The sequence below is a fragment of the Leptinotarsa decemlineata genome, unplaced genomic scaffold (assembly GCF_025532065.1).
Source record: "Leptinotarsa decemlineata unplaced genomic scaffold, Ldec_3_MD MMD2_tig00026361_RagTag_RagTag, whole genome shotgun sequence".
NCBI classification, from domain to species: Eukaryota; Metazoa; Arthropoda; class Insecta; order Coleoptera; family Chrysomelidae; genus Leptinotarsa; species Leptinotarsa decemlineata.
Window position 1 is genome coordinate 1,237,660 of NW_027412704.1, and position 27,893 is coordinate 1,265,552.

At 34.6% G+C, this 27,893-nt stretch overlaps 5 protein-coding genes and 1 long non-coding RNA gene across 11 annotated transcripts; 2 read left to right on the plus strand and 4 right to left on the minus strand.

Annotated features, from left to right (window-relative positions):
* Positions 1-2,944: 2,944 nt before the first annotated feature.
* On the minus strand, positions 2,945-4,990 carry LOC111512043 (uncharacterized). 2 transcript variants are annotated; one of them, XM_074185010.1, is made up of 3 exons: positions 4,690-4,990; positions 4,366-4,546; positions 2,945-3,700 (listed from the first exon to the last, which is right to left on the minus strand). In XM_074185010.1, exons 1-3 carry the CDS (start codon positions 4,862-4,864, stop codon positions 2,974-2,976), a joined length of 1,083 nt encoding a protein of 360 aa, XP_074041111.1. In that variant the 5' UTR covers positions 4,865-4,990; the 3' UTR covers positions 2,945-2,973. The 2 variants fall into 2 exon arrangements, with proteins under 2 accessions (XP_074041111.1, XP_023023903.2); XM_023168135.2 differs by having other exon boundaries at positions 4,366-4,543; positions 4,690-4,988.
* A 711-nt stretch (positions 4,991-5,701) lies between these two features.
* Sar1 (Secretion-associated Ras-related 1) lies at positions 5,702-12,617 on the minus strand. 2 transcript variants are annotated; one of them, XM_074185063.1, is made up of 6 exons: positions 12,443-12,617; positions 11,873-11,919; positions 10,538-10,690; positions 9,222-9,287; positions 7,824-8,059; positions 5,702-6,719 (listed from the first exon to the last, which is right to left on the minus strand). In XM_074185063.1, the coding sequence occupies exons 2-6, from the start codon at positions 11,913-11,915 to the stop codon at positions 6,603-6,605; spliced, it is 615 nt and encodes a 204-aa protein (XP_074041164.1). In that variant the 5' UTR covers positions 11,916-11,919; positions 12,443-12,617; the 3' UTR covers positions 5,702-6,602. The 2 variants fall into 2 exon arrangements, with proteins under 2 accessions (XP_074041164.1, XP_074041165.1); XM_074185064.1 differs by lacking the exon at positions 10,538-10,690 and adding an exon at positions 10,373-10,492 and having other exon boundaries at positions 12,443-12,612.
* Positions 12,618-14,182: 1,565 nt separating this feature from the next.
* LOC111512046 (bolA-like protein DDB_G0274169) lies at positions 14,183-14,907 on the plus strand. Of its 2 annotated transcripts, none has more exons than XM_023168139.2 (3): positions 14,183-14,324; positions 14,437-14,645; positions 14,704-14,907. In XM_023168139.2, the coding sequence occupies exons 1-3, from the start codon at positions 14,294-14,296 to the stop codon at positions 14,851-14,853; spliced, it is 390 nt and encodes a 129-aa protein (XP_023023907.2). In that variant the 5' UTR covers positions 14,183-14,293; the 3' UTR covers positions 14,854-14,907. The 2 variants fall into 2 exon arrangements, with proteins under 2 accessions (XP_023023907.2, XP_023023906.2); XM_023168138.2 differs by having other exon boundaries at positions 14,190-14,328.
* Positions 14,908-15,418: 511 nt separating this feature from the next.
* On the minus strand, positions 15,419-24,495 carry ash2 (Set1/Ash2 histone methyltransferase complex subunit ash2). 2 transcript variants are annotated; one of them, XM_074185061.1, is made up of 9 exons: positions 24,340-24,495; positions 24,133-24,288; positions 23,902-24,080; positions 23,501-23,845; positions 21,713-21,915; positions 21,028-21,205; positions 16,854-17,134; positions 15,914-16,171; positions 15,419-15,802 (listed from the first exon to the last, which is right to left on the minus strand). In XM_074185061.1, the coding sequence occupies exons 1-9, from the start codon at positions 24,360-24,362 to the stop codon at positions 15,698-15,700; spliced, it is 1,728 nt and encodes a 575-aa protein (XP_074041162.1). In that variant the 5' UTR covers positions 24,363-24,495; the 3' UTR covers positions 15,419-15,697. The 2 variants fall into 2 exon arrangements, with proteins under 2 accessions (XP_074041162.1, XP_074041163.1); XM_074185062.1 differs by lacking the exons at positions 23,501-23,845; positions 23,902-24,080; positions 24,133-24,288; positions 24,340-24,495 and adding an exon at positions 22,126-22,282.
* A 995-nt stretch (positions 24,496-25,490) lies between these two features.
* Positions 25,491-27,534, plus strand: Hibch (3-hydroxyisobutyryl-CoA hydrolase). 2 transcript variants are annotated; one of them, XM_023168142.2, is made up of 3 exons: positions 25,491-25,650; positions 25,707-26,694; positions 27,372-27,534. In XM_023168142.2, the coding sequence occupies exons 1-3, from the start codon at positions 25,648-25,650 to the stop codon at positions 27,500-27,502; spliced, it is 1,122 nt and encodes a 373-aa protein (XP_023023910.2). In that variant the 5' UTR covers positions 25,491-25,647; the 3' UTR covers positions 27,503-27,534. The 2 variants fall into 2 exon arrangements, with proteins under 2 accessions (XP_023023910.2, XP_023023909.2); XM_023168141.2 differs by having other exon boundaries at positions 25,493-25,650; positions 25,701-26,694.
* On the minus strand, positions 26,339-26,999 carry LOC141486666 (uncharacterized). The gene is made up of 2 exons (XR_012467974.1): positions 26,798-26,999; positions 26,339-26,736 (listed from the first exon to the last, which is right to left on the minus strand). It is a non-coding gene; the product is annotated as an uncharacterized lncRNA (long non-coding RNA).
* Positions 27,535-27,893: the final 359 nt, after the last annotated feature.

The following is a 27,893-nucleotide window of genomic DNA, read 5'->3' on the forward strand; positions in this document are numbered from 1 at the left end:
TGAATCAGTTCACCATCCTCAGTACAAAATAAAACAATGTCGTTTGTGTTCCGAACAGAAGGGAAACAACCTGGATGGTATCCACTGTTCATTGATCTGTCCAACTTTTGAAAACCATTATTGGAAGTGATCTATGCGGTAAATAAAGTTGATCTACATATTGAATCAGCTGCAGGGGATTATAATTGAGAAAATTGGTTCAAAAATATTCAAATTCTGATAATTGATATATAAGATATGAATGAAGAAAAAAACAGTACATGAGCCTATAAAATGGCATTGAACACTTCTTCCAACACAGAACATAGGACATAGAAACTTAACCCCTCAAAATGCATGTGCCGCCAAAAGAGTGCCTTTTCTGTAAGGGGGCAAGTTCTTTGATTCGACAGAAAATGTCCGACAAATTGCTCCAACCATTAGAAATGAACTTACGTTTTAAATTTAAGAGCTCGCAAAGTGTTTTGTGTCTATGCTGCTGAGTAACCAGGGTTTATCGTGTGAAACCTTGGCATAATCCTTGAATATATATGGATTTATAGACAATTTTCTGAAAAATACCTATCATCTTTTATAGAAAGTATAAGAAGGGAGTAATCAAAAATAACTACTGTGTGGATAGACCCACGAAAATTTTGTAGATAACAACCTTGATTGGGCATTTGTTGTTCTTGAAATGAAATTGTACATATTTGTTAAATTCAAATGGAGGTCAAGGCATTTTTGGAAACTGATGCAACCTTCAATCACAACTTCTAAAGGTTCAATTTGCATTTGTTTCAATCTTTCAGTGGACATCAAAGTATCCAATCAATGAAGAACTACTATTATTGAGTCGAACCTAGAAGAGGGTTTCAACAGTTTCCACAGATCTGAGGCTTCAAAACAATTCAATTCCAAATTGTGATATGTATATATTTAGTTATAGTTCCTAAAAATTTCCATCACTCGAAAAGTTAAATATAAAATGAAGAGTTTCCAACTGTTATGTGTCTAATATAATCAGTACAGCACCGTTATTTGAATCGAAACCATCTTTGGAATTTCGGAAAGTAAATATAGTCGAAATAGTTTATCCAAATGTCGCTAGAATAACTATAAGCAAACACAAACCACTGGAATATTTTGAGTTTCATTATGTTGCCGTTCCTCCAGCTCTTTATAAATGATATGTGCTTCAAGTAATGCTGGATTTTTTTAAATCAACTGTTCTATGTCCAAAGGAGGCAACCACGGAAATTTTTACCGCGAGAGGGTGCTGAGGGACGTTAGGTCATTTCTCGTGGACCCCGGTAATATTGGCAAGGATATGTTTATCATTTAAAAATTTTGATCGGAACTACTCACAGAACAAAGACGCCCTAAGCAATGGCTCGTTATTGACATCTTATTCATGCCAAAACCTCGCAAAACGAACTCAAAATTCCTCAAACAAGCCAAAGTCAAACATTCATCTCTCAGGCAATTAAATACCTGTTTAAATGTTATCTTAACCTCTCGCCCTTCAGGTGGTCCTCTCTACGGTAAAATTGACCAGCATTGTTCAAAAACTAGACTTCGAAAAGTCATTCAACGCTTCACCGCACGCAGGAACTTCGACACTATTTTTGAAGCGGGTTTTACTAAGTTACTGTCACCAGGAAAACAGTTACCATTCAAATCTTGAACTGGAGGAACGGATGACTGAATTAAATATAATATTTTGCAATAATTTCAAACAACAAATGCACCGGTAGCTTGAGAATGTAAAACCCATCTCTGGCCGATGAAAATTATTATTTTTAATTATGGAACACTACAATCTCACGTGTGTCTTGTTCATATTTTTAGAATAAGACTAAGCTTCATTCGTTTCAAACTCAATTCGTTGACTGAAGGCAGTTCATTTGAAAATCTGCCTGGTGTAGATTTAATTCGGCCAAGAGACCAATCAGTCATGCATCTGGTCAGGAATAAGTTAATAATTTGTCGTTCGAATGAATGATCTTTTTTAAATAATCGGTTAAAAATAAACATTTGATTCTAGGACCTTTTCATTTTTATGGTTTTGAACAATCTTCTTGTTGATAATGATGACACAGAAAGCATCATGGCTTCAGAGTGATAATTATTTTATTTTTGGCACAGTTGTGATAACTTTCTCCTGACTAGATGATATGTCAGCTGATCTCTGAATGTTCGATATGTTAGTTCGGTGTAAATAGATTATATGTTTATACTGGGATGTATTTAGATTTTCTCGAAAAATTCATCATTCCGGATAAGTTAAAATCTCACATCACACGCTATTTTCCCATTGAAGAGTGATAAATAAAAAATTAATTGATTGAGATGTATTTCATTCTACCCAATCAACAAGATCAAAATAATATTTGTAGAGGCAACTTGTTCCTTGCAGATGGGAATGAATGAAGATGGATTTTGACTCGTTTATGATTGAATGGTTACTCTGGGACAGATGATACATGATACATTATTTGTCGACAAAACATTGACGTATACTACATACTGAACTGGTCTCAATGTGGATCCCTGAAGAACACCAGTTGGGCAGTGAAATCTCTGCAATGTTTCATTATCGATTTCAAAATAGTTCACTGGGTTATTCAGACAACTCTCAAACACCTGCCAGGATATTGCTCTTCCAATTTATAAGGAGTAGGTAGCTTTTGATCTGCATATCAGAAGCCTTGCCGAGGTCTAGAAAGATCCCTAGCACTTTCACTTCCAGTTGATGAACATTTTCAAACAGTTGCAAGGAGTCAAAAAAAACTGTTAGATAGTGAGATGCATAGTGTACAATGACTGGCAAATTGCTCACGAAGCAGAGCCAAAAAAATAAAGAAGAAGAAACATATTGTTCCATAGGCAAATGAACTTAGCAACGAAACCATCGGACAAAACTTCTGATACAACCTAATGAAAGGTTGAATAAAAAACCAAATACAAATCAACCATAATATATTGTACCTTTCAACGAAAGAAATTATTTCTTTGCACGTCGCTGCTCACGGGCGTTTCCAAAAAAACATTCAACGATTTCCTCTTCACTTTTTTTCTTTCCAGCAAAATATTGGAATTCACTGACAGAGCCGAAAAAGTTTTGACAGGTTGTCTCGGAGTGGCAGAAATCGACCTGAAATGATCACCGACATCTATAGGAGGTAAAACTAAATCACCAGTAGGATTCTTCCGACTAGTTGCCGACTGTTTATTGTAGTGTCGAGATGATTTCACAGATGGCGGTTCTTCTACTTCTATAAACGGTAACGAACCAAACTCCAACGAGGATTCTTGATATTCTTTGGATACTTGCCGGCTCAACAATGATTTTGACGAGTGTTTTCTTTCGTTGAGAATACTACTGATCGAAGATATCTTCAGATATTTCTCAGAGTCCCAACTCTTCGTTTTATTGAATACTGTGAAGATATTTTTGTTCTTGTGTCTGCTCTCTTCCGAGGATTTTTTCCTGGTAATGTTGGCACCCCTTTGATTGAGTAATATACTGGGAGAGATTTCAGAAGCTCTCATGGGTGTAAGTTTTTTCCTGGGATTGTTTTTGTTTGAGGAACTTATATCACAGTTTCTACTTGAGATGACGGACGAGCCAAATACAGAAGAAATGTTTATTTCATTTCCCAGCTTCTCATTGATGTTCTGTGTAGAATTTACTGGTGTTTTATTGGAGTCGAATATGCTGGAAATCGAATTAACATTATTTACAGGCTGAAAACGTATAAGTGTGGTTAGAATTGTACTTGTTAGTGTTGGATTGAATTTCACAGAAATTACTTGATTTATACACCATAGTTTCACGTAATTATTGTAACTGTAACAATGAACTCTTACTCCAACTGGGCTGAGATGTAGATAAATATAATAGTAAAATAAAGGTTAGTTATTGGTGTTGTTTATATAATAATCATGTGAGAATTGTCAATAAACCTTCTATTTCCCAATGGAAACTCTGTTCTTCCAATTTTTGAAATGAAAAGCCTTTTCGATTCGAGTTTGTTTGGGCCAAAGCCTCGACACAGAATAGTATTGCTTACTATTCTGTGGCCTCGATAACTACCAAAAAAAAAACAAAACTGAAAGAAACACGAACATTTCAAAATGCCTGTCATTTGTCACTTTTACTTTTTACGTCAACCTCAGCACGGATACACAGAACTATTATAGTTCTGTGCACGTATAAAACACTATATCAAGCACGGAACCGAAAACTCAAAATTGAATAATTTTTGTTGTATGATGTGTCATGTATTCAAGCTCCAATTGAAAATGAAAACACCAGACGCGGTTCAACCCGGAAACTTAAGAATATATTTCACTGATCAGCCGTGAAATTACTTTACTGACCTTATGTTGGGAAATTTGTTCATCCACTGCTCATACTCGTCTACATCATAATGTGGTGGTACAGTTTCTACTCCTCTCAACACCCTATCCATTCTCTTCAATTCCTCAAAAACTTTTTTTGTAGTGGATCCTTCATACTCGTCACTCCAGCCTAAAGAACTCGATGAACTTGACCCACCTACTTAGAAAAATATTGAATGAAAGCAATTTTTGGGGGGAATCAGTGTTTTTATGACAAAGGTATGATTGAACTTTTGTGTCAGGAAATTAGAAGATGACCCGTACAACGTATATCCAAAAAACCTGTTTCGACCAATTACTCACCTTCAGTCGTTGATAGCGTCGTTTGGGAAGACGCTCGGCCTGTTTGGGGCGTCCAAGATATTCTGTTTGTATCATCTTCATTGATGTCTTCTGGTATATTTTCACTTTTCTCAGCACCAAGATTTGACAACTCACTCGGAGAATTACTTTCCGAACAGCTCTGATTTTTTGTCATTCTACATTTCCAAAACACTCGTTTTGAATTTGGACAGAGAAAAAATTACCAGAAGCAACTTCAAAATTTTGAATTTCCATTCGGTTTCATTTTGTTGTAGTTTGTAATGATTTACGACGGTTGCTAGGTTACAGTTAGGTAATTTCAAGGTTGCCATATCCACGCAATTTTCCCTGAACTACAGAAGAGAAGTGATTCATCTCTGATCCAAACAATCTGGAAACTCGGTAAGCAGAATCGGAGGAGGCTCGTAAAATTGTCGTAAATTCAACCATTTCAATTTTTTTTTCAAAAAGCATCTATAGTTTTTGATGTTGAACTCGTTAAAACAGTATTTATTGGATTCGGATTTTCATTGAAAAAAAAAAGAAAATAAAAAAAATTAACTAAGATTAACCGAAAATAACAACTTTATTAACCAAAAAACTGAAATTACAAAGAAATAACATATCAGCTACAACCAAAAAAAAAATTAAAGAAATATTAGTAAAATATAAAAATGGAAAAATATTAACAAAAATTAAAAGATTTCAAACCAAGTTACGTCACAGTTAAATTTTGATTTTTCAATTTTTGTTAATATTTTTCAATTTTCAGATTTTATTAATATTTCAATTTTTATTTTTTTTTTGGTTGTAGCTTGTATGTTATTTCTTTGTAATTAAATTTTTTTTGTTTAAGTTTTTTTTTTTTTTTTTTTTTTTTTTTTTTTAGGGATTTCAAATCAATTTATATTATATTAGACAATGGAAGTCCGAACTGATGAAATACACCATGAAACATTGTCAACCACCTTCAAATAATCGTAAAAACAGTGTTTCAAATGAAATTTCACACTTGTACAAAGCAGTTTTATTCAACAAAGAAAATTTTAAAAAAACAATGACCAACATCACTTACAAATTAAAAAATCTCGTGAGTTTATGAATATGCATCGTGATTTCTCATCTGGGCGGAAACTAATAAGTAAATTTTCAAGTTGAACTTTCCCTGGTATCAATTTTCGAACAATCCAAGAACTTACAAAAAGGTTTTTCCGAAGATCATATTATAAATATAATACAGTCCATTTATACGGACATAATGGAAAAATAATATCATCTCTGAAGAGTTCTGTGTTGATATAATGTCAAATTGGTGCTTGAACTAAGCAAAAATCAACTTTTTCCATCAAAACAAAACACAGTTCTCTTCGAGCTCCAAGGAAATAATCAACGAAAAAAATATTTGTCTACAAATAAGGAACTACAGAAATACACGTTTCAATTTTGAAGTGGAAAATCAATTTTCACCACAATAAATACATAAATAATTCAAACAAGTTAGTCACATTTTCAAATTTCACTAAAGTATTTATCAAAAGTGGAATACGATCGAATTCAAATCGGAAACTGCATTGGTTAGCAAGGCCAAACATTTCGTTAAAAGAGACAAATGCAGCCCCGAAAACATGAAAAACCTCTTCAAAAAACTCTCAATATTTCATTCAGTAGGCGACCACGATCCGAGTCTTCGAAACTGCAAAAGCAATCACACAAAACGTTTGGCCTGCCCGGCGACGCAGCTAAAAAATTGTATAATTCAACTATTAAAACTATTTTTTTTATATATACTACACGATAAAAAAACCAATTATACCGAAAAAAAAAGGTCACATATGAATTGATATAGAAAAACCTTGTTCATGAAAGAATACCGTGTAGGTACACCTTAACGAATCCACTCGCACAAAAAAACTTCAGTCGATGTACTGGGCCAGCCAACGGAAACCTTCTCCGTATCCCTGCCTCTTCAGAATGGAGCACATGAAGAGCTCGAGGGGACGTCCTGGCAAATCGGACCTTGCCACCTTTCCCTGAGAGAGAGAGAGAGATAATATGATAAAAACACAACTTTCACATCACACTATAAATCTAATTCCAAGACAAACTATTATAGTAGGTAGGGACAACAAAACTTATTCAGATAGTAGGAAATAACAGCCGGTTCTAGGCCTCCCCCCAACACTACGTAATAAATGAAACTGACTTTGACTGACGTCACACGGCATTGAAGAAATACGGCCCGATGATGCCACGACCAATAATCCACACCAAACAGTGACTTTTTCGGGGTGCATCGGTAGCTCTTGCAATGCTCGTGGCTGGTCTTCACTCCAGATGCGAATAGGGAATTTGACCTTGAGATCAAGAGGTACATTGCACATACCGTAAAGGTAGGGTTTGACATTGCCCTTCATGTGTACTCTTTAGAATTTAATACAGGATACACACACACGTCTGTATACCACGAAGATCCACCAACTAATGAGTGGTCTTTTCTGTTAGCTCATCAAGTTAGACGCTACCTCTCGAGGTAGAGAGTGCACACATCTGCACTCCATGAAATTCCGACGACCACCCAACCACTGCCTGCTCGTATCGCCATGTTAGCGCATCAAGTTGGGAATGATGGGGTTGTTTGTAACGTCAGGTGGCTTTAGTGGGTAACAGCTTCATTAGACGATGTGTGCTCCTTTGGAACATTGCGTAGATTTGTAGTACGGGTGGCTCACTTACCAATATGAAAGAAATGAATATGTACGAAATGAAATCATCAAAAGAATATATCTGCAACAATTACATTAATAATCAATCTGAAACATTGTTCAATTTTGTAACACTGCCAACACAACCAACAAAAATGTCCCTTGTAAAAGTGTCACTCAGTTTCATAAACAATTGTGTTTGCACCAGAATGTAGTTGCTAATGATCAGCAACTTACTAATAATTCAAATCTACCTCTTATCTAATGGAATCCCCCAATTCTCTTAGCTTTTTATGATTTCAAACGCTCTGACCTACCTCCTATACACTTTTTAACACCAAGAATCGTTCCAAAATGACCACCTAATGATCGAAATAAAATATTTCTCATGCAAAACTCCTTACTCAACATTAATAATAAAATTACGCTCACCTTTCCAGTTGTTTGGCCATACAAGGCATAGTAATTTCTTAGTTCGTCTTCCGAAGCTGCTTGAGGCAAATCAATTTTGTTACCTAATATAAGAACCGGACAATTCGAAAGAGTCTCGTCTGTGAGTAGCGAATCCAATTCTTGTTTACTCTCTTTGAATCTGTTCCTATCATTGGCATCTACTAAAAAGACAATGGCGTCAACAGCAGGGAAGTAGTCCTTCCACACTCGCCTTGCTGCAGAGAGAAAAATAATGTTAGCATATTTGGAGACATTTTTTGTGGAGGAATCGAAGTTCCTTAATGTTTTTCGGGGGTATGATCTTCTACAAAAATGAAGGTGAAGTATGTGATGTGGACTGGACATTTTATTCTTTTGACGTTCGTTATTTTCCGGGTTTTTAGCCTCTTTGTGGCTGTAAATTGTATGTCCGGCGTTTCATCAACAATTGCGGTCGACATTTTGAAAGCCGACGTGTCAAAGCTATTTGCCTCGCTGTGGTCTACAAGTTTTGTGCCTGACGTTTCGTCTAAAACTGCGGTCGATATTTGCAAAGACTAACGAGTGACCAAATCATTTTCAACATCAAGAAGTATAAATTGATTCTTGGGGGACTAAAATGAAAAAAAATCTGCTGGATGGTAACACTGTCATCACCTAATTTATTTTCTAATTGAACTACCAAATTGTTATAAATGATTTGCATCAGTAAACCAAAAGTCGATTATAAAAACTCAAAATAATCTAGTAGGTAGGAGTTTTTTTTTTATTTTTCAATAGTTTTCATAAAACATATTGTAACGAAACCGAAGCCGGCCCTGACCGATATCTCAGCCAGCAAACACATGACTCGCGGGGAAAACACTAGGCGGGAACAGAGACCACTATAGGAATCTAGAACGATCGTTACCGATATAAAAGGTCGGCTCCTCGTTCATAGAGAGGGTATGTATTCAGAAAGCGAATCGAACGGTTAAACAAAGAATTCGAACTGTGAAGATAAATTAAGCGATAGTTGCTAAGTGTTGAATATAAGTTAGTTGTGATAGTGAAATATTGTTAAAAATAAATTTGTTTAAGGCAGTAAATTCTTTAATTCGATACAATATGAATAGTTGAAACCATTATTTGAAGTGATTCCAAAAAAAATATATTGTTATTTTCAATGAATAGACTGTCGGAAGTTGGTAATAATCTAATAAATGAAACATGTTCATGACCATAACAAATGTTCCTTATCATAATGAATATGTATGATTTTATAAATCAGAAAATTAGTGTTATCAGCTGCAAGATATCTTATCAGAAGAAATAAACATGAATTCGCTAGTGATGCGATAGCTCTTTTCAAAATGCGAAAAAGTTTTATTTCAAACTCATAGCGAACGTAACATTTACCTTGTGAATGGCCTCCCAAATCAAAAGTCGTGAACCTCATGCTGCCGATTGACAATTCTTCTGATGCTAAAATTTAAAAAAATATATATCAGAATATAAATATAAAATATTAAACATAAATATTAGCATATTCAGTGTTATCCTTCGTTCAGCAGACATAAGAGATTGTGTTTCCAACATGTATTTCACAAATAAGCCTTTATTACAACTTAATATTGCCCTCATGGATCTGTGTCACAGCTTCTGTAGTCTGTTAAGATTTTCATTACTTTCGAAACAGAGCAATGTACTGCAATAGTGAAAGTGGGGTGCTATTATTGATTTATATACTGTAAATTTTGCCTCAACCACTGTATTCACCAGATTTGGCCCCTTGCGACTTTTTCCTGTTCTCAAGATTGAAGAGATCCTTGAGAGGGCGACGTTTTGCGACGATTGAGGAGATAAAAACCAAACGCCGAGGGAGGTCAAGGAAATACAAAAAAATGCATATCAGAACATCTTCGGCAATTGGAAAAACCCTGGTACAAGTGTAATATATCTGAGGGAGACTACTCTAAAGAGGACAAAATAGAGATTGATGAATAAATGAGTATTTAAAAAAAATGGAAATTACCTTATTTTTTTCAACAGGCCTCATATTTATGATTCTTAGTCAAATAACCCTTGATTAGTTCGATAAGTTTTATGTATTAATGTCTATACAATGTATATGAATCTCTTGACACGAATAAAACTATCACGATCATTACGAAGAACTGCATTTTATGAACTTTCTAAAACTCTGCATGTCCAGAAGTTTTCCAATTTCAGTGAAACTTGTTCTATCAATTTTGAGACACAAAAAACAAAGGATTTACAAGACAGAGTCTGTGATTTATTTTCCGGTTGTCACTGGTTTCCTCTTTCACAGTATCAAATTGAAATTACAACCGTTTCATGACCTCTTCATTTTTCTTAGCGAGAGACTGAGACAAAGAATATTCACGAATTTACAGCACGTGGTTTTGCTCATACAGCGAGAGTTTGAAATCGATTTGAGAATCTTGATATACCATGCAGCACTGTGATGCTTTTAGATATAACAGCCATGTTCGCAAAAAGTAACGGTAGATTATTTTAGGAATAATGAAAAATGTTAAGAGCCTTACTAGGATGTAAAGTGGGAAGATGCTGTGCCAGCCTATCATCTTTGAGCATATGCAGTAAAGTTGTTTTTCCAGCATTGTCCAGGCCTAGGAAAAGCAGCTTGCCTGATTTCTTCCATAATCCTGCGCAAACATGCAAAAAACTTTATTAAAATATTTGAAACTCACCGTTGTGTGAAAAAGAGTGTTCTGCTGGGGTATCATCGAGAAGATAAGGGATGGTGTCTAATTGACCCTCCTCTAATAAGTGTTGAACTAAAGTGGTTCTTCCACTTCCCGGCAGACCAAGAAAAATATATTTCCTTTTTCTTCGAACCAAACCTAATTGCAAGAACTAATGATAAGGTAATAACGTTCCAAAATAGTATTGAAATTAGGATGGTTTTGGTTCAATTTTTCGAAATGAATAAAAAAGATGTTAAGTCTTGTTAACTAACGTTTTCACCTCTCCATCTTTACACAAAAAAGTGGGAATTTTACAAAGAAAGAAAGGAAGCAGTTATTTCCAAAAGAAACTCTGTGCAAAGAAGCAACTAAGACACAAAAATTGGAAATGAAGCCTTCTCCAAATAACCACTTTCATATGAACAGTGACTCACACAAAAAACACTTTTTCTTTTCAGTTTTTACTGCAAATATTCGTTATGGAATTGAATCAGATATCATCCACAGAGTTACTACACAATATAGTATATGAAAATTAGGTCACTGCATAAAATAAACATCGTTGTGTAGAGTTCAATTCGAAATTGATTACTTCCTTCTTTTCTCCACTTTTTTTTATGAAGATGAAGAAGTAGAAAGCCAAAACATTTCTTCCTTAAAAAATATTGACACATTTAAAATTTGTAGAAAAATTGCAATAACAAAATGATTAGTAAAGTTATTTGTTACAAATTCCTGAAAATTAAACATATTTTTGCATAAGTTAACTTTCAACAAGAATTTTTTCAAAGAGATGTCCAATTTATTGATTATTTTGAGTCGCAAGTACTTTTCAAATATTAATCAGTCTCAATAGGTTTTTTTGTAAGACACCATACTAATTTTACATCATATTTTTTTGAACTGGGAGAATTATTCGAATTTTGCAATGAGACCTCACATCAAATTTCTATTCTCGTATTCATAAAGTATATGCTTTATTTTTCCACAATCTTTTTTATTCGATATGCAAAATTCGCAAATAAGCAGCAACTTTCCATTCTACAATATAACAAATTGCCTGTTGATCTAGATTTATTAATTTTCTAGATGGATGGAATGTAAAAAACGCAAAGAAATCAGTATATTTCAGTTTTCAACTTTATGGACTAGTTTCCATTCTCGTTAAATTGATGGACTTCTGCAATGACTCTTTGTGGCGAAATCCAAATGTGCCCCCAATTGCCACTATAAAGGATGACAACCAGTATTTATTGATTCAACTAATCACTGCCAAGAAGCTTCTACCTTTCAAGTCAGTATTCATCACATTATAAAAACAAAAATATGAAAACTTACCCAAGTAACCAAGTACACCGGTAAACCAATCCCAGATGAACATTTTTCTGGAAAAAAAATAGGAATTGTAATGGAAAATACAATACTTAGGTATTAATTCAGATTGGAAAAGACACATTGTATACAGGAGGACAGAAAACAGGAACACCTCAAATACAGAAGGTTTGCGAAGTATCCATTATTCAAAGACATTCTCACATATCAATCCAATAATTAGTTAGAAAATATTATGTTTTTAATCTTCAAAGCATTGAATTATAGTCAGAGCATAGACATGGACAAAAAAGCAGCTAAAATCTCTTTGCTGAATTTGATTGGAGTTTCAAGTTCTCTGTTAATATAAAAAACGATCTGTTAAAGGAAGAAGAAAAAAAAAACAAAAAAAATATTGAATAAAACTCCTTAGAAAATGTGTAGATGAGCCACAAACGCGTAAACAAACAACACAATCAGAATTAACAAATTGCGTCAACAAGACGCAAGACAAGACATGGGAAATTTTTTCTTCGCCCAATTCACCCTAATTTATATGAGAAATGCTTCATCATTGGAGTACTGAAATCAACTTACGTAATTTGAACTAACGTTGGAAACGACCAATTATCCCACAAAAAATATGTAAAGTTGATATTCACTACAGAAAAGTCTTTAAAATCGCCCAATTATTATTTTAAGAGTTTTTTAATTTGATAGTAACAGTTCTGTTACTTATGGTTGACAGTAAAGGAGAAGTTGGCAGAATGACGGATAAAGGCGACGTGTAAATTGCGATGTTGCAGAGTACTTTTAAGAGAATTAGAAATGGAGAATCCAAATTCGCGTGACCTTGAGATAAAAAAGGAAAATATACTATAATATGTGTGTTTTTCCATTAACCAGCTGTAGCTCTTTACGAACAACAACCCTCAGAAGTCGAATCTTGTGCGAGCTTGAGATTACATTTCAACGTGCGATTCTTACCTCGGATTGAACGTTAGGGTGGCTACCGGCTACCGTTTCGCCAACAGACACGGAGAAAGAACAGATTTGGATAAATAGACTATAGTAAACAATTCAACAAATTCTTCTTCTTGTGAAAAATACTGCATAGAGAATTTATGTTCTGACTTGCAATGGCTGCTTCATCAAAACCCCTTTTTGTATTAATTATTTTATATCCGTATTTTTTTTGTTCCGTGTCATTATTTCATTTCAATTTCTTCTTCACAAATCGACTTCTGATTATTGACAATTTTGCCATAGGGATTGTGTCCATAATATTTTTTCTACATTCGTATTATTTTCATTTAAATAAGGCGTCACCAAAAAAAATTACAACTAAACTTTTAGTCTCTAGGTTCGCGGAAAAATTTATATGGTAACTCAAAAAAATTGAGGTCTTTTTAATATAACAAATTCGGCTTTAGCTGATTTTCAAGGTTTTCTCTGCAGTTCAATAGCGAATTTAAGCTTCTCTTTTAAATTTAGATGTTAATCTTACAATTTCCATGTTATGTCGATTTTTTTATGGATTTGAAGTTTATGATCTCAGTATATGATTTTTATACGAATTATATAAAAAAATTAGATTGGTTCTCTGGATTGAATCGTTAATAATTCTTTTTTTTAGGTCATAGCGAAGCCTAAATACATACGAAAGAGGGTAACCCCATTATTTGAAAACAAAATGATTTCTCGCTCTTTGGGATGCTAGAGTGATAGTGGGATTTGTACAAATAGGAAACACGCATATGTCTTGATTTTATAATTCGATTTCAACAAGTACGAATAAAACTTCAATTCCTCAAGATATATGTTCCTGTCGAAGTAAGTATGAAGTATGAAGAATATATGAATGAAACAACAAATATTCGAATGTTTGTGACTGAAATTTATTATGACAATAATAATTTTTTCCTTGTGTTTGACTTCTGAATTATAAAATTTAGATGTCGTTGTCCTCCTGGATATTCTTTCCAATTTTAAAAATATATTGTGTATTGGGAAGAATGTCCACCAATGTTGGCGCTGCTCAAACGATAAACAGTTGATCGGAATAACTGATTGATTCACTCTTTAGGTGTTTCTTTGTTTTGAGTTGTTTTATTGTGAATTTCTGGGAGTAATGTTTTTGGTTCGATTATTATAGATATGGAAAACTTATGAGTAGGTAAAATAAAACACTTTCTACCACGGAAGCACAAATAATTACAATATATGAAAACAGCTGACAGGACTTTGTTTTACCATCTGTCTTAGTTGTAATCTGTCCGATAGACGTCGCAACTGGAAAATTTACACCATAGAACACATTTAAATGACTACTAGTTCTGTGATTCACACACAAACGAACAAACTTAAAAAAATTGTTTGATTTTTATTGGGTTAGGATTTAATTTAGCAAATTTTGAATTTGACTTTTGCAGATATTTCCAAATCCCTATGCTCAGAGTCTGCAATTTTGTTTATCTTAGTAGGTATTTATGTCTCATATTCATAGATATATGGGTTAGAAGTTAGCTTGAAAAATTTGTGTGTATATTTTGATTTCAGTTACTGAAATGTTACAGAATTTTCAATTTTAGGTGTCCGACAGAAATCCAATATCTTGACAAAAATGAGTATCGCCAATCCTATTGAGAAATCCATAGAAAACAAGCTGAAAAATCAACTGGGAGTTCAGCATTTAGATGTTATTAACGAATCTCACATGCATAACGTTCCTAAAGGTTCCGAAACACATTTTAAAGTTGTGGTTGTTTCTGAAAAGTTCACCAATATTCCCTTAATCAAGGTGGGTATATAAAATAAAATAAATACATACCTTAAAGCCATAAGAATGTTTGTTTTAGAGACACAGAATGGTGAATGAAATTCTGAGTCACGAACTACAAAATGGTGTCCATGCTTTATCAATAGAAGCAAAAACCCCTGCGCAGTGGCAAGAGAGCGATAAAGTTATAGAACCTAGTCCAAATTGTAAAGGAGGCTTCGGAAAATGAATGTGATTATTAAGTTTTGTTTTTAATAAAATTTAGACTTTGTTTGTTGCCGTGGTTTTGGGCCTAAATTATCCATATTCAAAGGTGCCATATCTGCATAATTTTGATATCTGTATAGTGTAAAATTTCAAATCATCAATTATACAAATTGAGTAAGTTACAAGAACTTAATTAAAATCCAGACATCACCAGAAGATGGCAAATGAGGCATATATATATATACCTGTCCGGTACTAACGAGGGGCAGGTGTCCCGAAACTGGGTTAGTTGTTGTTTTTCCGTCTGATATCTGCCACACGTACCTACAAAGTTGCAGGTTCACATGAGAATCAAGGGGTGAGGTGGTTTTTCACCTGAATTTGGGCATGTCATATGCACTCCTCCAAAATATGTTTATTAGTCTGACTCCTACCCTGTAGTGTTTGTGGAGTCGTTGCAGAGGTGCCTGTTGGTAATGTGGGACGTTAAGATTCGTGATTTATGGATAAAACATGCTTCTCAAGCGAAAAATTGGATTTTGCCCGAGCCCGATAAACGACCTTTCGATGAAATAAATACAGTACTGTTATAGCTTGTGTACACTTTATTCACATTTTGAAGTAACACTCTGAAGTCAAATGGTTACATGTGGGAGTTCGCGTTGAACAGACGATGATGATTCAATCTGGACTTTAACATTATATTTATTTCCTCGTCTTATATAAAAAAAAATCTACCTTCATCAAATACGTTTTTTTGCACAAATACAACGAATGCAGTCAACTATTTCAACCTTTTACCAAAAAACTTAACATATTTTTCTTAAATTAAACACAATACACGAAATGAAACAAAATCGTTAATGTCAGAGAACAAAGCTATCCAGCCGCAACTTCCCTTCGTTTTCAGTTAAGTAGATAATATCGGCCAAGGTCTGATCGCTGATTGCTTCTTCCCCCCTTTCTGACATCTGGGGAAACATAAAAAGACATATATTTCAAAACAGAACAGTGAAAGTCGCAAAAAAATCAAATGTTCCATCGCTAAGCTCATAAACGAAAGCAGCCATTAATATACTCACCGCCCTATAACTGTACTTCTCTGTGGAGGGAGGGCATTTGAAATTGGGGCCGAAATTCACGGACACCGTCACGTTTCTATGTAAAGAAACTGTGGGGTAGTACGAACCCCGATAAATGCCCTCGAAAGCCACCCCCTGGCTGTTTCCGTTCTTGAAATAAATGATCTTGCTGCCCTGAAGCGTTTCGAGGGATTTCAGTCTCTCCTGAACGTGGTCTTTGTCTTCGTAGTAGAGGTGACTTTTGAATTTAACCAGCGGCTGCAACAAAAGATTCGTTATTACATTGAAACTTGATAAGCGCACCGGAAAGGATCCATCAGAATGGATTTTTGAGTTCAGTGGCCGGTGATAGTGTGGATAACGTTCATACGTTGAATTCATTCACATTGTATTTGCTTGAGGGAAATTTCCAGAATTTTTCAAACCCTCTGCCGTGTTTCCTATTGATGAAGGTAGTTTGTGCAGCAGATCCAGCAAAATTCCGAAATCATGCCTTAGCTAGCCACCGTATTCACCAGATTTAGTCCCCTGCGACTTTTTTCCGCTTCCAAGATTCAAGAGACCCATGAAAGGGTCAGCTCATTTTTTTCAACAGACTTTTAGTTTCTTTTATAACTCCAAAGTTTTCAATCAGTTATAGTGCTTAATATAATTATTAGTTTGTACCTAGACCGTAGATTATTATTGAACTGAAAAGTGTCTGAGAAGTTGATGAAAAGTTGCAATTTTCGGAGCTTTAGAGGGGTGTAAGTCTGGAAATAAGGGAGAGCAGTAATTTTTCCTTCCAGATTCGTAATTTACACGTCAAAATCCGTAATTACACCCAATTTTCTTTTCAAAATCGGAACGTGCAGCCTATCCAAACTCAAAACAAAAATCCTTACGCAATCAGTATTTTTCTTGCAGACTGAAAATGTAAAATAGCGATTCTTCCACTCACCCTATCTTTGTACGTGTTCGGCGTCAACATAGTTTTACTATTTTGAGGCAAGACTATCATGAAACCAAGTGTATCTCCTTCGCTGTAACCAGGGCTGTAATGTTTCCCGACAGACTCGTGGAATTTCGTCCCCTTTTTGGATCTCCACGAATACCCGAATTTATCGTAGCCCAAAGGCGCTTGCAAATTCGCGTAGTCTTGTCCCCAGCCTAATCTAGTTGCGGAACCTTCGGGCATTTCTTCTATGGTTACCTCCCAATACCAAGTTCCTTTTGTGACAGCTGGAAAATTTATAATGTTGATTGGGATACCACTCGAAATATCGTGAAAAAAATTAAAATAAAAAAAATTAATAAAAAAATAGTTCAAAAAAATATTTTTAAGGAAAAAAAGCATAAAATAAAAATGAAAAACAAATTAACAAAAAAAAAACTCATAGTAAAAATAAAAACAAAAATAAATGAAAATGCAAAAAAAAACAACAACAAACAGAAATGAAAATGCAAAAAGGAAAAATTTCAAAAAATTAAAAATGAATATAGCTTAAAAAACTAAAAAACACGTTTTCATAGAACATCAAACTAAAAAGTTAAAAATACAGGCTGATTCACGGTGGATGGCACATTAGACGTTTCTGGTGAACCAGACAACGGATCACTTTGAAAATTTAATGGAGGGCATATTCGGACATTCTCTAGCCAACTAAAATATTTTCGACAATGCGGTGTTGCCGCTTCTATTAGAAAGCAGTAGCAACTTTGATTTTTCAAATGGAACACTCTGTATATAATATTATTTTTGGAATCTCCAACAATTGCCCGACAACTTTTCTTGATATTTCCCTATACCTATCTGTTACCGTTTTCGAAATAAAAATTAATTTCAATTTTTTTCTTCGAAAATCATGACTTCCAAAAATGCTGATATCTTTTAGTTAGGAAGTACTATGATATCGAAATTTGGTTTGGAGTTAGGTGATACTTGGACACTTCCCACACGTCAGCCTAATCTCCGTTACTTCAATACAGGGTGGTAAAAAAATACAGTTTTTTCGTTTGCTTGAAAAAGTTGCTGAAATTTGATTATTTTAAATGGAACACCCTGTATATTATTGAGAATTCGGAAAGCTGCTGAAATTTGCTTTCTTTCTATGTATATAATACCTATACCTAACTAGTCAAGTTTCGGACTTATAAACATTTATTTGTGAAAATGTCCCTTCAGAATGGTATTTCCATTCGGTATTTGGTAAGCAGGCCATGATTACTATTTGACAGTAGCGTTGTGACATTCTCCTAATAATATCGACATTTTCGTCACTTCAGAAGTTGCAAATACCTTCAAAACGATGGAACAAAACTATTCAAACGAAGTTCTTATGAATTTGTTTATTATTTTTGGACAGTGTGACAAAATTATCAGCAGAACATGTAGAAAGTTCAATGAAATGTATCCGAATCTCCCGCCAATGAACCTCAAGAAATTTATACGAATTCAGAACAATTTCAATGCATTTGGATCAACTTTAAAAGCACCAAGAAACTTGCCTCGACCCGTAACTTTCGAAGACAACCAGATTAATGTCTTAGCATATTTTCACGCATTTCCCGAGTCATCGATAAGAAGTGCTGAAGAAGATTTGGGTATAAAATATTCATCGGTTCAAAGAATCTTGCGAAGACATAAAATGCATGATTATAAATTCACCAAAATTCAAGCAATGAAGCCTCAAGATCCTCAACAGAGAGTAGAATTTTGTGAAATGTTGTTGACACGCATTCAAGATCCACTTTTTTTAAATAAAATTATTTGGACTGATGAATCGAAATTTTCGAGAGAAGGGATTTTCAATAGAAAAAATCGTCATTATTGGTCCAGTGAAAATCCTCACGTCACAAAAGAAGCCGTATTTCAAGAAAAATTTAGTTTTAATGTCTTCTGCATGTTGATGGACAACAAATTGAGGTACGTGATATACGAGGAGTCATTAACATCCAGAAGCTACCTGAATATTTTGGAGAATACTGTAGACAGTTTCGTGGATAATCTGCCACTCGAAGATTATCGAAACTGTTGGTACCAACTAGACGGAGCTCCTGCACATTGCACAAGAGAAGTGAGCGCAGAACTGGATAGACCATTTGACGATCGGTGGATGAGGCGCTTGGGACCATGGAATTGGCCAGCGAGATCACCCGATCTTAATCCATTAGATTTTTATTTGTGGGGAATGTTTAAAGAAAAAGTTTACAAAATACCCGTGCGTTCGAGAGATGAATTGTTAGAAAGGATTGCCCAAACATTTGAAGATTTGGATCCCAATGAAATCAGATCTGCCACCACGAAAGCAGTCAACACCCGCATTTTGAAGTGCTTGGAAGTGAACGGCCAGCGATTCGAACATATTTTGAAATATTCCACATGATTGTTTTACTTTCTTATAATTATTCATATCAATATTTCCAATTTCAAGTTTCTTGGTGCTTTTTTAAAGTTTATCCAAACATATTGAAATTGTTCTGAATTCGAATAAATTTCTTAAGGTTCATTGGCGGTAGATTCGGATACATTTCATTGAACTTTCTACATGTTCTGCTGATAATTTTGTCACACTGTCCAAAAATAATAAACAAATTCATAAGAACTTCGTTTGAATAGTTTTGTTCCATCGTTTTGAAGGTATTTGCAACTTCTGAAGTGACGAAAATGTCGATATTATTAGGAGAATGTCACAACGCTACTGTCAAATAGTAATCATGGCCTGCTTACCAAATACCGAATGGAAATACCATTCTGAAGGGACATTTTCACAAATAAATGTTCATAAGTCCGAAACTTGACTAGTTAGGTATAGGTATGATATACATAGAAAGAAAGCAAATTTCAGCAGCTTTCCGAATTTTTAATAATATACAGGGTGTTCCATTTAAAATAATCAAATTTCAGCAACTTTTTGAAGCAAACGAAAAAACTGTATTTTTTTACCACCCTGTATTGAAGTAACGGAGATTAGGCTGACGTGTGGGAAGTGTCCAAGTATCACCTAACTCCAAACCAAATTTCGATATCATAGTACTTCTTAACTAAAAGATATCGGCATTTTTAGAAGTCATGATTTTCGAAGAAAAAAATTGAAATTAATTTTTATTTCGAAAACGGTAACAGATAGGTATAGGGAAATATCAAGAAAAGTTGTCGGGCAATTGTTGGAGATTCCAAAAATAATATTATATACAGAGTGTTCCATTTGAAAAATCAAAGTTGCTACTGCTTTCTAATAGAAGCGGCAACACCGCATTGTCGAAAATATTTTAGTTGGCTAGAGAATGTCCGAATATGCCCTCCATTAAATTTTCAAAGTGATCCGTTGTCTGGTTCACCAGAAACGTCTAATGTGCCATCCACCGTGAATCAGCCTGTATATGTTTTTAAAATAAGCTTAAAACAATAACGCACGAAACATACTAATATTATTGTGGAAAAATCCGTATATTGTTTAGAAAAATGACCATTGATATTTTCCGATTCCGGAAAGGGAGCCTGAAAATCAGCCAAGACAACATGCGCGCAAAATAGGGTTACAAATAAGGTAGCAGGCGCGCGTGTTAATAAAAAAAATACTGTTTTCAAATGAAGTAATACATGTAGTGACTTAGAATTATATCAAGGAGGTTAATTATAGCGCCATCTGCTCGCGAATAGATCAAGCAATAGTGTCGATATATCAAGGAGGATACATACAGCGCCATCTGCCCGCGAATAGATCAAGCAATAACGTCGATAATTCTGTCAAATTCAGATCCCGAGCTTGAGAGTTACAAACAAACATACATACGGATGAAGCTGATATAAACCGTGTAAAAAAAGAAAAATTTAATGCTTGAGCTACTAATCAATGTTACTTTTTACTGAAATAGTCTGGCTAATTGGTTCTCCCAAAGCCAACAAATTCAAACCACACACACACTCGAAATACTTCGTTATGAAAAAGGTAAAAAGGTATATAAATTGACAAAATACACAGAGCTATTGAAATTCGAGCTAAATTAAGTGGCAAAGTAAGCTACTATTTTCTTCACCGCTGTAAAATCAGTAAAATTACCCAAAGAATTTTCAACTTTTAGGAAAACACTATAAAGGTCGAGGTTCAAAGTAAGGAAGAAATGTTACTCACAATGTGTTGCTCGTACTGTAGAATATCCCTTATCCCCAGAGACAGACAAACGATCTTCAGATATTTTTAACTGAGGGGCCCTGTCGTGCAACGCCAACAGAACTGTATTTGGGATAGAAGTCCGATACAACCACCCAGGAATCGGTTTTCCCGCCCAATCGGAACTTTCATCGAATTCCTAAAATAATAAAAATCAACAAGAAGTAACAGTCTATTAACACAATCATCAATCGAAAAAGACTTTATAGACCGCCCAGTGCTGCCACATATGCAAAGTACATTAGACTATAAACCAGAAAGTTTTCATTTTGGCGAATAGATGGCAGTACAGTATCTTATTAGAAATCTTCAACCAACAAAAATTAATTGATTCGTAACGATTTCCCGGATTGTATTATCAAAAATAATGGTTTCGTGAGTTTGAATAAGTGAAGAACATAGATTTTATTACATAAAATTCGGATGTACTATCATTTAGAATCACTGAACTGTATACAGTTCAGTGTTTAGAATAGATAAAGCAATAATGTCGATATATCAAGGTTTCGTACAGCGCCATCTGCCAGCGAATAGATCAATCAATAACGTCGGTAATTCTGTCAAATACAGATCCCGAGCTTGAAAGTTATAAACAAACATACATACAGGTAAAGCTAATATAAAACGTGCAAAAAAAAAGACATACCTGCCTAAAAGGTGCATGCGGATCAGGCTCTGCTAGCAAATACCTGTACCCATCTTTGTTGAACGGGTGATCCAGGGGGTACCCGTGAGCAGGAAGCTTGGGAGTGCCAACGTCTGAGCCCCTGCCCTTCTTTCCTTGGGTTCCTAAATCGCCAGGAAGTTTCCTTTTGGCGTTTCTGGATTTAACGCCGGAATTTACTGGAACTGAAAGAACCACATAAAATACGCTGAATTGAATCATACAGATGAAGGCATCAGCTGGTTATTTTATACGGCGTACCTCAAGGCTCTATTCTTTTCTCTTCTATACATACATTTGACGTCAACACTAAATTAGTTTGATGAGTTGAAATAATTTTTTCGTGTCAAAGCCTTTGTGTCGTTATTGATCAAATTTTGCCATATAATACTTACACATGTTCAAACTCTGATTTAAAAAAACGTCACAAGTTATTACAATTTTATATCTGAAACTTAGTTATTTAGTTCTTGTTTGGAGTAGTGACGAAAAATGAGCCTTCCAACCGATGGAATCATTACAAACTGAAGCCAGTAAAACATATTTACAAATTAGAATTCCTAGAACTGACAAATAAATGACACACACCCAGCTATCTGGGCGTTTACTTGTTCAAAACAAAGATAAGGCTTCCTCTGACAAAAGCATTATAATATTTCTTATACCATCAATTTTTATTGACATAACTACTGCCCCAGGATATCAAATCATTGAAAAAAATTGAAATAGGTAAAAATTTAATACTTATACTCTATGGTAATAATAATTTACAAGCGAACTAGGGTAGTTTTCACAATCTGAAGCACTATTTATTTCTGCTCCTTGTAACAACTCTTTATCCTGGATTTGTCAACTTTTTAGTTAGCGCTTCTGCTTTGGTTTAGCAACATTACAAAAACAAGCCATGGACCAGGTCTAACCAACTTCAAGAAATAATAGCGACCGCTATAGGACACTGCCAATCTTGGTGAATCCACCAATATTATCGCTCGTTTTTAAAAAAATGACTGCTTAGAAGGGGCTTACAGAACAAGTGATAAAATCAAAGCAAATTCATTAGAAAACAATGAAGACAAAACTTCAGTGTCGAATAGATCAGGAATATTCAAAGTGATTTGTGGCTGTTGCTTAAACTTTATATTGGCCAAACGAGCTGAACTTTTTCTGAAAGAATCGAAGAACATACAAGTAGTTTTTTCAATGGAAAGACCAATTCTACATTTGCAAACCATCTTTAAGGAGAAGGACATGACTATGACGTGTTACATTTGGAAGGGAAATGTTTGAAACTCGATCTTTTATAATGTTCAGAAATGAATAGACTTGAGAACTTGGGTCATTTATTTTGATGACCAAATAGAATTGAATAACACCCCGTTACTGAATATTTTTTCAAATGTGGAAACTCTTAATTAACTCATACATAAGCTCAGGAAATTTTATTCATCAAAAGTTTATTTGAATTAGTTTATACACTTTCTCTCCTTTTCTTATGCTAATGTTGATCGATTCATTCTCAAACTCTGGTACATATTCTCAACTTTAATTGGGTAAGTATAGTATATACGAAGTCAATTCGAATGGCATAAAAACTGAATAGTTACCGAACGTCGGCAGTTTATTTGTATGGCATGGGCGGCATGGTATAATTACCAGATCTTATCAATATTTTTATGTGGGAGGTTTTATATGTCTTGGGTGTGTTAAGGTACTACTACAAGATTACTAAGATCAAGAATCACAAAAGTAAACCCACGAATCTTCACTTACCATGCTGTATACCCATATCAGTAACCTTCAACATCCCACCTTTAATCATAGCCCCGTAATTTGGCTTGATTTGGGACAAATCCGAATTCAGCAGTCCATACATATGACCGTTCGTCGCGTTGTCTTCGAATATAAAAAGAATATGGATGTCTTTGATAAGGGCTTTAGTGACGGTTATATGCCACGACTGGGTCACTCTCCGGGATGTGGTCGTTAAAGCTTCCCAATGGTACTCGATGTAGGGTATGATCTCTTTGTCTTTGCTGAACATTGTACGGTTGGTTCCCTCTTTGCAGCTGGTTTGCTGAAGGTTTGCAATGGCTGTAACACACATTTGTTGGGTTTCTGTAAAAAAATGTGATTAGTTATTGCAATAAGTTTGAGAAAAAAAACATATTTACGAGCTTGACTCTTCTTGAAACTTTCCAACCCAGTCGGAGAACAATTCTTGCAGAGGAATATGTAGTTAGACATGAATGGAACGAGTTTTCCTAACTGATAACCTATGCATGATTCGTGGTACCACCTCGAACAATTTGCACAAAGGAGTTCTACGATGTTTGGATTCCTTTCTTTACCACTGAAACAGATATCTTACTGAATTTCCCAATCCTTTGGGTTCACGTTCTTACCAATAACAACTAGAATACTCGTTTTTCTTTTCACTTTTCTCTACGTCGAATTTCTTCAATCCATTTTCGTTTTCCGAGTTTTCGTCAGTGCTTGGTTTTTCAGAATTTTCAGCTTCATCCAAGATGGTTTGGTTCGAATTTGAAGACTCATTTTTGCTGAAAGTTTTTCTTGTTTGAGAGAGGACAACTAATTATTGATAAAGTTACCTAAAATCTGTTTCTTCTGCCATGACAAAATATACTTTTTTGAATAAAGGCAAGTTGAGATTGAGAATAATTGACGCTCAGTAGTTTGTTTTGAATTTTTATTTAGACATTTACGTCAATTTCGAATGTATTTCCGGTAGAAGTTTGAAGTTGACAATGAAATTAAACTGACTTATGACGATTTATAATATGACCTCTGTCGTAAACGTTGTAACTATAACAAAAAGTACTGCTCATTTGAAGTTGAAAGTTTTATCAACCGATATTAGCCCACTGTCTATTCCCTACAGGTTTTTTGGGTAACTTGTTTTTGCATCCATTATTAAATTACGTATTTGAGTAACACTGTATTGTGAGATTCCCACGAAACAGTTTAGAAAACCGCAAAATGTGTTTCACGAAACAGTAACTTCTTCAGGTATGTTTATACATTTCATGTATGTGACGCCATCTGTGGGATTGACAGAAGACTCAATCCATGAATATCATAGAATGTCATAGATGAACGAGGCAGTTAGTTGCAAAGTCAAGCTTTGACACCGACCATAGAAATTATAATATAATAATAATAATTATTCATTCACAGCAATATAAGGGTACAGATTGTGAATATAGTAATACTACGGAAGCAGTACTGCTTGTGTGTGGATATACATACATATATGAGGCTAATATAAAATAATATAACAATATAAACATTCAGAGTAATATAAGAGGTCAAAATTTGAATAGGAAAATCTAAAATTAATTTATATGTAAAATGTATATACATGTATAAGTTTCAATATGAAAATAACTATTAAAATTCCAATTGAAAAATGTATATATAAATTCTAGGAGTGGTAGAGAGCTAGATAATTATTGAAGGTGTTAGAAGCATATTTGAAGTTGATAATAAAAGAGCTTATTTATACAATATGGCAGGTGAAGGATGCAGCACGAATATAAAAGAATTTATCATCGAGAAAGGAGAGATCTTTATTTCGAATATTAACTACCAGTTTCATTATTATTTAGTAAAGCTAATTATAAAATAATATGTTTCAACACGAAAAATCAATGTTGGCGACATTGCCCCCAATCCTAATTATATTTTGAATAAAGGCGCGAATTTACTAAACGACAACGGGTGCTTAGACACAGCCTATCAATAATCAATTTAATATTCAAAATGTTTTGATTTATCTTATCTTGTTTATTATAGTTCCAAGTTTCGTTGCATTAAGATTCAGTCTATATATTTATTGATTTTATTAGGTTGAAAAACCTTAAAGCTTTTGAGTATCACAATTATCATTTAATCTATCAATGGTAGGTTGTAATATCTCATCAAATATTTAAATAGTTGGGTGACTCTCAAGTTTCAGATGACGACGACCTTTGCCCTAAGCCATTCGAAAAATTCAAGGCTAGTTGTTGCTAGTCTCATACGAAGAATGTCTTCTGCTCAAGATGACGTTATTTTTCAAGACGTGGGAGATAAGGGGGTCATCATACTGAATAGACCAAAAGCCTTGAATGCTTTGAACCTATCAATGATTAAAAAAATCGGCCCAAAGATGAGAGATTGGGAATCTGAGAAAAAACTTGTCTTAGTAAAGGGAACAGGAGGAAAGGCCTTTTGTGCAGGGGGTGATGTGAGAGCTGTAATTGAATCTCATCAAAGAGGTGAAACATCATGGAGAGACTTTTTCAAACTGGAATATGCAAACAACGCACGTATTGGATCCTATAAAATACCATATATCGCCCTTATTGACGGTATAGTTATGGGGGGAGGTGTCGGGCTTTCTGTTCATGGTCATTATCGAGTAGCTACAGAGAGAACTCTGTTTGCAATGCCAGAAACCCAGATAGGGTTTTTCCCAGATGTTGGAGGCTCCTATTTCCTGCCCCGGATGAAAGGGAAGCTTGGTTGGTATCTGGCTCTAACCGGACAGAGGTTACGAGGATCAGATGTGCTCAGAGCAGGTATCGCCACCCATTTTTGTGAGAGCAAACACTTGGATGATCTAGAACAGGCGCTGTTGACTTGCTCAAATCGTGGGGATATAGACACCGTCTTGAGTAATTTCGAACAAAAAGAAGTTCCCCCGTTTTCTTTGGAACCAGTTTTGGCTAAAATAGACAAATGTTTTTCTGCTCCTAGTATGGAAGGAATAGTTTCGAATTTGAAAAAAGATGGCTCCAGTTGGGCCGAAGAAACTCTTAAAATTCTGGATAAAATGTCGCCAACTAGTTTGAAGGTTACATTGAGGCAGCTTGAGGAAGGAAGCAAAATCAACTTGGATGATTGCTTGGATCTTGAATATACCATATGTGTGAATTTCGTTAAGAATAAAGATTTCGCTGAAGGTAAGCCACCAGTTTGGTATTTAATGTGTTATCATATATATTCTGGAAGATTTTTGGTTAAATGCAAAGATATTTCATATCTTGGCACTTGTGCTTTACTTACCTGTCCAATTATTAAATTGGAAACAAGTATATGTTGCATAATTTCAACAGGGATTTCTATTATATTTAAAAAAGCTCTGAAAATGTTACTTCTATATCGAATTGTCCAGAGTACTTAATCCATAAGATATGCCACATTTGACAGAGAATTGTAACGCGTGGCATTTCGCTTCGAGAGATTGGTAACACTGATTTATATTCGAAAGTGATAGTTGACATACCAAAACTGACAGAAGATGTGTGAAAATATTCTGACCTTCGGTTTTGATACGTCAACTGTCAGTACTGGCGCGTAAACTTTAAACTTGTCAGTTGTAAGTTCAACGTGATCATTTTAAACGTCAAAAAGTAATGTTTCATTACTAAAGTAACGCCAGGAACAACACTGAAGCTGATATTGAGCTGTAAAAACCGTTTCAGTGACAACACAATTTGTATGATAACATCAAATGTAAATGAAGTGCATTGTTTCCAGTGCTTTATATATTATTTGACTTCCAATTTTATCATTTGTTCATAGCAGTTGTTTCTGCTTTCATCAACACATTATTGTTTTACTATGAAACTATTTTCAGGTGTTCGAGCTCTCTTGATTGACAAAGATCAGAATCCAAAGTGGGATCCTCCAGCCATAACCAAAGTTTCTGATGATTTTGTGAATAGTCATTTTGAAAAGGAACAAGATGTTTTCAAAAATAGGTTGTAATTGTAAAAGACAATAAATTAAATAATAATTAACATTTATTTTCAATTCTTTTTTATATATCGAAAGATTATTTGTAATAAAAAAAAAGGGCCTGAAATTCCATCCATAACGTGTTAGGAATCACACGTTAAAAGGTAAGACCTCGTTAATCCTTAGCTCGCACAAGTTTCGACTTCTGAGGGTTGTCGTTCGTAAGGATGCGACAGCTGGTTAACGGAAAAACAGATTTTAAACAGATTTTTTTTTTAAACAGATCTTAAATGGTGATTTTCTAGGGATTCATGCAGAACTGAGTTATAAGTTATGTCATCAATTTTCAAGGAAATCGCGTATGTTTCTTATGGGAGACTTGTTATCAGTTTTTAACAAATCAGGACAAGTTAAGAGTGAC